Source organism: Dreissena polymorpha, chromosome 3 (assembly GCF_020536995.1).
Source record: "Dreissena polymorpha isolate Duluth1 chromosome 3, UMN_Dpol_1.0, whole genome shotgun sequence".
NCBI lineage: Eukaryota > Metazoa > Mollusca > Bivalvia > Myida > Dreissenidae > Dreissena > Dreissena polymorpha.
Genome location: NC_068357.1, coordinates 43,856,202 through 43,865,644, shown reverse-complemented (window position 1 = coordinate 43,865,644; position 9,443 = coordinate 43,856,202). Strand labels below are relative to the sequence as shown.

The following is a 9,443-nucleotide window of genomic DNA, read 5'->3' as shown; positions in this document are numbered from 1 at the left end:
TTGATAAAATACATATTTAATTATCGAAATTTCTTGTATTTTGACGAGCTAGATCACGAAAAATAACGAATAACTAATATTTTGTCGCTTTCTCTGCAAAAATGTATTTAACGGAAAAACACTAAATTTTATTATATTTTTACATATATTTGTATTCATTTTTAGATTCAACGCACAACTGTGGTATTAACAAAGTGTTTCAAAAAGTTATACTCTGATTCTCCAAGGTTCCTGACACGTCGTGTACTGGTTTATTGAACACTGTTGCGGCCCCAAGTCGATTTAGCCCCGCCCCATATCACGGCAGCCGCGACCCTATTTACTTAACTATTAGAAATCTTCTTGAATTAGTATTTACTTTCGCAAATATGTTTTTATCCCCGTTTTCACGGATGAGTGGGTATTTAAGAAACATTGTTTTAATGAACAACAAACTTTAACAATACTTCTATTTCGTATTTTAAAATAATAACTGTTGGTCACCTTTTCTGCGGAATCTTTTAATTTATTTATTTCCCCATAATATTACTATAGAAGAAAATACAATCAATAAGAACTAATCAGTTTTAATTTTGATTCTTACAGTTTAATGACAATGATAAAACAATTACGGTAAGCAGAAGAGGGAATAGCATTATAATCGCAATAGTGGTCATTGTGCCAGTTGTCTAAACATTAAATATGTTTCCACCACAAAATGTTCAAATACAAAACAATGTTTAGAAAATTACGTCTTTGTTATTATATTATTAATTATTATATCATCGTGTATAAGTATTTCTTCAATATTTTTTTCATAACTCAATTCAAACAATCACGTCATAGCGTCCACGTACGTTTGTAAACGTCAATTTTAGCAAAAAAGGCCGCGTTTGTGCGTGATTTCAATCAAATGGTCGCGATACTTCCAGTAATCCTTTGACGGGTTAATTTCCTCCTCATATCAGTTTAAACCCATATCGTGAGATTGCGAATAACTTATGTGATGTCGTCTTCGCGATCGCTATGATTGGCTAAATGTCTTTCATATCAAATAAATAAAACTTTCGCTAAATTTAATAAATCATTTAATTGCCTGCCATGTCTGCGATCTCCGGGCAGAAGTCGAGAGCGTTTTGAGATAACGTTCAAAATTTCTAACTCTTCAAGTGGTGAATCATCGCTCCAGTCTTCCTACGTACCTCTAAATATATATCCTCTAAATAAATTTATACTTATAAATGGCTATGTAAAACGTATATATATATGCACGGGGTTTCGATTGAAATTAAGCAAATATCTATTAAAAAAACGTTTATGTTATATCTTAGAATGTAGTTATCAATCTAATATTGTTTGGCGGAAATAATATCCACTTATATATAAAAACGGACAATGTAAAACTTACAACAATATATTGAGTTTCATTCTACATAATATACGATTTTTATTAAAAGGGTTCTACAGACAAAATGCGCGTTTAATTATTCTATCAATGCGACATAGCCCTTAAGACGTTTGAAATGTTCTCATCCAATCACCGGTCGAGCTCTCAAACGTGCATCATTATTCGATTTGTGATTGATTAAAGCTGTATTATACAGCGAGATTTTCCGGTACATGCTTAAATGCGTTTTACCAGGGGATATTTAAGCGTATGTCTTCCACATGGCTTTGATCCATCAATATGTTTTCTAAACATTGCGAAAAAAGTCTCACGGATTTTGCATACGTATTGAATGTATTGTTATCGGGAAATTTATTTAATAATTTATGTGATAAATCTAGGTATATGCTTAAGTTGCAGATATATTATGTATCAATACAATTAAGTATAAAAGAACACTTTGTAGTATCCAGGATTTTAACTTTTCTATTAAAGTGTTAAGTAAGTTATTGTTACAGTTATCGGTTTTATTGAACAAAGTTATACAAAGTAACAAGAACGCTACGTTGATGAATACACAATAGATGGATTAGTATTACAAAAAGGGAGCACTATAAAGCATGGGAATGAACTAGTTGAAAACTCTTTAAATTGTTCTTATTCTTCTATTAAAGAGATTAACAATTTTATGCCGTCTAATTTTACATAATATAATATAATTTCTCACCGGCGCGTGTCTTCAATTTACTAATGTTGTCAAACGTACTTTAACAACTGGCGGATGTTACTTTTAGCGATGAAAGAGGAATGCGGATTACAAGACGTGCAATAAAAAGCAAGTTATTGATGAAGAAAAGTTAAAACATTAAGCAAACTGAAATATTAGCATATGTGGAAAGTATATGGAAATTATTATTAGAAACAATAAAAATTGATGAACACAGCATCATCATTAAACCAAAACGGTTCTTTGAAAATATAAACGGAATAGCATTACAAATAATACTGAGTTTCATTCAAAAGCTATTTTAGCGAGTTTGGAAACGGTGAGACATATGCAACAATGAGTCTGAATCCTGCTCTCGGACATCTCTATCATGACGACAGAATAAACGGCGTTTTTACAGCACTTGACGTCAAGGACAAACTACGCACGCGTGAAATTAACGCGCGTGAGTCGAAACAGTTTGAAAAGTACGAAAGCATGGTAAACCGCGCTATGTCCGTGTGCAGGCGAAGGTACGAGTACGAGCAAAGACACGTCAGAAACAATCTAAGTGACATAAGGTGGAAAACGCCGACGTTGACTTCGAGTCTCCGACGCGAAAGTGAACGTACGCGAGAACACGAACGTCCACATACGTATAACGGACGCGTCAGTTTACCTGACGTGAATCGCAAACATGACGCTAGTCCGGACAGTAGGAAAGAATTGGTGCTTGTGAGTTCTTGGTCCGTCTTTTCCAATAAAAGGACACGGACGTTTTCGGCGCCTGAGCAAACTACATACGCTCGTTCTGCTAGTTCCAGGGGAAGCTTGAACCAAGTATCTAGCCGGGCTCGTGCTTTTACGAAGAAAACACAGCAGGTTACACATAACTTGCATCGCCTCTATAAGAATAGCGTTGAACGCAAGTTGAAAGAACATAATACAACTGTATTGGACATTTTAGGCCGTGAATCAAAAGAAGAACTAGAAAAGGCGTTATTCGTTTTACGCGGAACACCGGCCGGGGATGCCATAGAAGACATCTTACGTGCGCGACAGTTTGTATCAAATGGGAATAATAACTCGTCATTGGCAAAACGGACAGTGTCTGATATATTTGTAACCCAGTTGGACACGGACGAAAACAAGGCGCAGTCGGTTGTTTCTCTAGAATCTGAGGGTACCAGCCTTCCTACACTGACCTCAGGAACGGGCAATTTGTTTATTAGAGGCAATATTGACCGAAACAATAATGAATTCGCAGAATCGCCCACCAACAAAAGCATTTCAACCTGTCAAGATATAAAAACGGCGCTTTCTGATAATGTGTTTGATTCGGAAGACCCGCAATTGATGTCGTCAGTGCTAGGAAACGCCTCTGACACAGACCCCTGTCCCAAATCGATTAAATGGACGGAGATTTTTAAAGCGCCTGAGTTGTGGCGTCAGCAGCATCGGAATGTCCGAACCGATTTTAAGACCCCGCGGGCCGTGAGTCTCGTCACTCTCACCGGCAAGAGGACGTCAAACGATGTTGAAACGATGAAAACTTTTTTCTTTGAAAAATAGTATACAATTTTATATTCCTGTTAATGACACAAACGCGTTTATCTCGTTACATAAAATTATGTTGTTGTTGTGTTTTGTGTGTGCTCTGGTCAAATGTCACGGCAATTTTGTGTTTCTTTCCTTTTATCTATTAAATATGTGTACACAACTTGTAACAATTATATTTGATGTATTTAATGTAAAATAAATAAGCATTAATATGTTTTAAATGTGATTCGACACTGTTCCATCGTTCGATTGGATATATGTAACTTAAACTAAAATATAATTTAGCCGTGCTGTGTGAAAATGGGGTTTAATGCATGTGCGTAAAGTGTCGTCCCTGATTAGCATGTGCTAATCAGGAACGACACTTTTCGCCTAAACTGGATTTTGACAAAGAAGAGACTTTCTCGAAACGAAAAATATCATAAAAGCGGAAAGTGTCGTCCCTGATTGGCCTGTGCGGACTTTACGGGCTAATCCGGGACGACACTTTACGCACATGCATTAAACCCCTTTTTTCTCAGAGCACGGCCCATATATATATATATGAATTATTTTAAACGTGTAAGTGTACTTATACTATTTAAACTACGTGATATGAATGAATTTGTGTTTGTAAAGGCTCACTTATAATTTTTATAATAAAATACTAAAAAACTATAAATCTAGAATGTTCAAGTTAAATAGATTTTCTGTTAAAATATAATTTTCAGATTTGATTGGTCGGTATGTGTACTTGGTAAGTAAACGTACGTCTTAGGACTGGAAATGATGCAATTTTAATGAACACACCAAACTATACAAGTATGGATATCCAATCAAATGAAATCACTGTGTATTTTTAGTCTATATAAGAATCCAAATATTATTTTTCGTTGTATATAAATAAATAAAAAATCTTGCTATAGTCTGAAGCGCCGATATATTAAACAACACATGGTAACGACCAAGTTGTTTAATCAATTATAAGGTGCCATAAATACCCACCACAACTCAAACTAATTATTTAGCTAAACAAAATGATTTAATAATTTACTAGATTTTTCATTCATGTATGTCTTCAACATCATAAATTCAAAATAAGTATATTTCTTTGTACGAGATTTGCAATCAAACTCAATAGTTTGTACACTTACAAATAGAATGAACCCAAACACAAATACGCCCAATACGGTCAAGTGCTTCGGTTCCTAAGATATTCCTTATTACTACAGTATGTGTTCGTATCGAAAAACTTGACATTAAAATCGTTCAACTTTGCTATGTTTGCTATAGTCAGGGTATCACTTAACTTGAGAATCCTAATACAATCCACGGTGTTTACGCAATGTGAAAAGGAACGAATCTAAAAATGAATGTGGTTAAACAGTATTATATTACCATGTTTTCTCTTCTGATAATCTTTTGAAAGAGGAAAATGCCATGTCCGTACAAAGCTAGTCATCCTTTCAATCCAACAGACCGTCGCAGTTGTTGGAGTATTAACATACGTTTAATTTGGACGTCACGATTGCTTTGTCTTGTTTAGTTTGTTGATTACCAAGTCTTTCCAAGACTTGTATTGTATTTCCAATATTGTATTGTATTGTATTTACAAGCACATTGTATTGTGCTGTTTTGTACTGTTTGGACAATCGGTCACTTGCCTTAAATAAAGGACCAACTAATTGTTTATAATGAGAATTCAATACTGCTCCAGCAGCTGGAGTTTCACTTCTTTATATTGTAGGTGGGAAAATGGAATCTACTTAAAATGGACAAACGCATTTGACGCCAATTAAGGTTATACAAACGTAAATACTCTATCAAATTTTGCTGACTCAAATTTTAGTATTTGACTTATCCTTATAATTTTCAAAATTTTAGTGGACACTGACCCCTTCTCCGTTTATCACGGGCGCCACCTCTTTTTTGAGATGCATTAATAAATGAGCCAATGCTACTTCTGAGGATGGCGCTAAGGCCCGGATGTTTTGAAATTTAACGGAAAATTCTACAGTGATTAGGTTTTGTATGTTTGTTCAACACATTTTACATTATTTTTAAAAGTCGGCCAATGTAGTGCGATTCAGCGAAGATTAAGTCATCAAAAAATGTACAGAAACATACAATCACAACCGATTTGGAAACGTGAGGACATTGATAAATTGTGGCATGGTAGAATTCGTAAAAGCAAATCGATGTCTTTTGACTGTGTGACGAGCACAGTCCCGGCAAATTAAATCGCTCATTACATAAAACGATTGCTTTGAACATGCACAAGATAATGCATGCACAAAAACATCGGCTTCTAGCCGATTCAATAGATAAATTTGCATTTTTCAAAAGGAGATGGAGCCAATGCCAAGGTGGCGCTAAGAATAGGCGACGGCGCCAATGCACATTTATAACTATTTTACAGTGACAAATTTTACATAATGGTTTCTATGTAGTTTTCATGACTTACATTTATTTTTGTAAGTTGACTTCTTCAGTACATTTGAGTCGCGTACGTTTTTAATTAGGAAAAATGTAGTTGTCTAATAATGTCATGATGGATTTCAACGTTCGCAATTGTCAGAAAAGAACATTTAACATGCATAATACAAACAAAGTTAACGGAAAAAGACCGAGCCATCGTACATTTTTTGGAGTTGATAGTGGGAAAAACAACATATATGAGCCGAATTAAGATTCGTTGACCATGGCCTTTTAGTAAATTAAGGGACACGCATAATCGTTTCAAGAAGTATTATCTTATATTTATTTCGTGAATTATCATATTGTAAACAAAAGTTTCTGTCGATGAACTATTTTGATAATGTTGAGAATTTAGTTATTGTTTTTATTGAGTATTACACATTTTTGGTATTTATCATACAGTATGTTTTATTCATGTTGGTGACTTCTTAATTGAGTTGATAACTTATATAAAAAAAATAAACTACATCTTATTTATTATATTATGTGTTTATGTTCTGTAAAGATTTGGGCCTTCGTCTGTACGTTGAAAAATAAAGAAATTATAACAAATAAAATTACCTATCAAATGTACGTCATGTGATGATGTCATTGCTATACGACTGTTAATTGATACATCCTGCATTGGCGCCACCTCCTATCATTAGCGCCATCTCCTTAGCATTGGCTCCATCTCTTTTGGAAAAAAATCAAAATTATCTATTACGTCGGTAATAAACCAATATGTTTGTGCATGTAGCATATAATATATGTTGTACGCAATCGTTTGATGTCGTTAGCGATTTAATTGGGTGGAAATTTGCTCGTCACACAGGAAAAACTCATCGAAATGCCTTTTAGAAACCCCACCATGCCACAACTTATAAAGGTCCTCACTTTTAAAATGGAATGAGAATGTATGTTTTTGTACATTTTTTTCTGATGAATTAATCGCACTTCATTGTCCGATTTTAAAAATAATGCGATATATGCTGAAAAAACACCTATCACCCTGTAAAATTATCAATGAAATTTCAAAACATCCGGGCTTGAGAGCCACCTCGGAAGTTGCATTCACTCATATATAAATGCATCTCAAAAAAGAGATGGCGCCCATGATTAACGGTCGTGTAAAAAGTGCATTGTCCTGTTCTGATTCAAATTTAAATATAAAGTCAAAGTTTGTCATAGCCATTATCGCAGTGAATAGTTCGAGTCAAACTCAAAATATATACTTAACTCGATTATCTATTCAATAATCCGATAAATGAAGCCTAACATTCATATATAATACATCATCTGAACTACAGTTACCATATATGTTGGTGCAAAGAAGTAATGCTTCTTCTAACGTTTTAATATCAATTTGTCTTACGATGTTTAGTTAGATGTGCTCTAGGTACATAACAACGTTGTGATGAAAGTAGGCCGTGGTGTAAGTGCCTAAAGCTGCTTGGACTTGATGGTTGACCCCGCGAATTGCATACCCATGCTGTGATTGATGCAGATGACTTGACTCGGCTGTATGTATATTTACAAGCTAGTGCCGCGGGTGGTGGCAGTTGACTGAGCTTGGTTGGGTACCACGAGTTTACATGCCGTTGTAGTGGTTGGTTTAATACACTGAACTTGGTTGAAGCCCTAGCGATGAAGTCGTCCATGCTTTGAATTGTTTCTGTTTCTGCTTCGATACAATGTGGACCTTTTGCTGCGTATGAGCACCGGTAGTATGCACTAGTAACACCGTGTGAGTGATGAAATAAAGCACTTGAATGTCTGTGCGCCTACTACTATACTTAACTTGACTTCACTTGATTCCAGTGTATACCGATACTCGTGTTGATAAAAAAATGTTGTTTTTAGCTTTACTGAAAATAAAGTACTCTTGGGGAGCTTTTAGGATATCGCGATGTCCGTCGTCCGTCAGTGTATGTATGTCAACTCTTTCTTTTAACGACTTCTTCTCCGTAACCCCATGCCAGATTTTAACGAAGTTTCACGCTAATGATCAGTATGCGACCCTTGCTAAAACTTGGTCAAATCATTCGGGTCAATTGCATATGTAGGTCACCAGAGTTAAAAACAGATTTGATGGAAAATGAAAACTTAAAAAGGTTCTTCTCTAAAACCACGAGAGGCATGGCTTTAATACTTGGTGTGCCGCAACGTTAAGTGGTCCTCTAATAAGTTTGTTCAAATTATGCACTTGGGTTAAAAATTGGCTTTGTCCTGGGTATAACGTCTGTTTCTTAAATACATAGATGCACAAATTATCGTTTTCTCTGAAACTGCCTAGAACAAGAGGTTTGTTCTTTGTAATTGGTTTCAAAACTTGATCCATTATTTATGTAGACTTATATATCAAATAACTTAACAAATCTTTTTCTCTGAAACCCTAAGGGTCGATCGTGGGTTTAATATTTGGTATATAAATATGTTAAGTTTTCTTATACTAAGTCTGTTCAAATGATGCCCAGAGTCAAACTAACCAAACCCCGTGGATCAACTTATTTATATAGACTTGTATAAAAATAACTTTAAAATTCTCATTATCTGAAACCACAAGGGTATTTTATTTAGCATTAAGTGTGCGACATCGTGTTCATCTACTTAATTTGTTGAAATCATGCCCATTATGTCAAAATCGCCTACAAACTATGGGCTAATTGTTTCTTTTGAATGTTTATATTGAGGAGATTAACTTAGTTCAGACATATTAAATCTGTGTCCGAGTAAAAAACACATGATAAAACCCTCAATTATAGCATAAACATCACAAAATCTGTACATAACCATTAAGTTTTTAAATATCTCACGTGATCAAATTTATGGATTCTTGTTTTATTTCTCTGACTTAAAAATTCTTGTATTGTTTTATCGTATTAATTAACCACGTTGTTCTGATTTAAATCGAAAAAAAAACAACACTATAATTATAGTCATTTTTCTCTTTGCTTCTTGTTGTTTTTACATATTCCAGCTGTCGATAGTGGTGTTTTCAACCCCTCACCACTTTGTAGCAAAACAGATTTTTTTGTAATAACGGAAGATTTGTTCTGGTTACACAACCTTCTTCTCAAGATGTTTCGTCGTTTGTAAACAGCTCCTTGGAGTTACTCGATAGTTACGTTTCCGTTTCATAATATCTTTTAGCAGGTAAAAATCCCAGGTGATAGATCGATAGTCCACATTACGATCTCGCTAAACTTACGTATGCTTTTTGGTATCCCTCGGTACAATGTCGTAGATTTCTCCGAAATGTCAGAGTTACAAAGATCAATGAACATAACAATTTTAGTCGAATACTTAATTCTCAATAAATTCGAGCTAAATAGACGTGTTGTTTGTAACCTACAGACATCCGGGAAATATAAT

General features: G+C 34.7%; 1 protein-coding gene across 1 annotated transcript; it reads left to right on the top strand.

Moving 5' to 3' along the window:
- The first annotated feature begins 1,588 nt into the window (after nt 1-1,588).
- Nucleotides 1,589-4,293, top strand: LOC127873289 (uncharacterized). The gene has a single exon (XM_052417073.1). It carries the CDS (start codon nt 2,430-2,432, stop codon nt 3,642-3,644), a length of 1,215 nt encoding a protein of 404 aa, XP_052273033.1. The 5' UTR covers nt 1,589-2,429; the 3' UTR covers nt 3,645-4,293.
- The last annotated feature ends 5,150 nt before the right edge of the window (nt 4,294-9,443 follow it).

Coding starts and splice junctions, on each gene's coding strand:
- LOC127873289 (XM_052417073.1), top strand. CDS start 2,430: ATGAGTCTGAATCCTGCTCTCGGACATCTCTATCATGACGACAGAATA.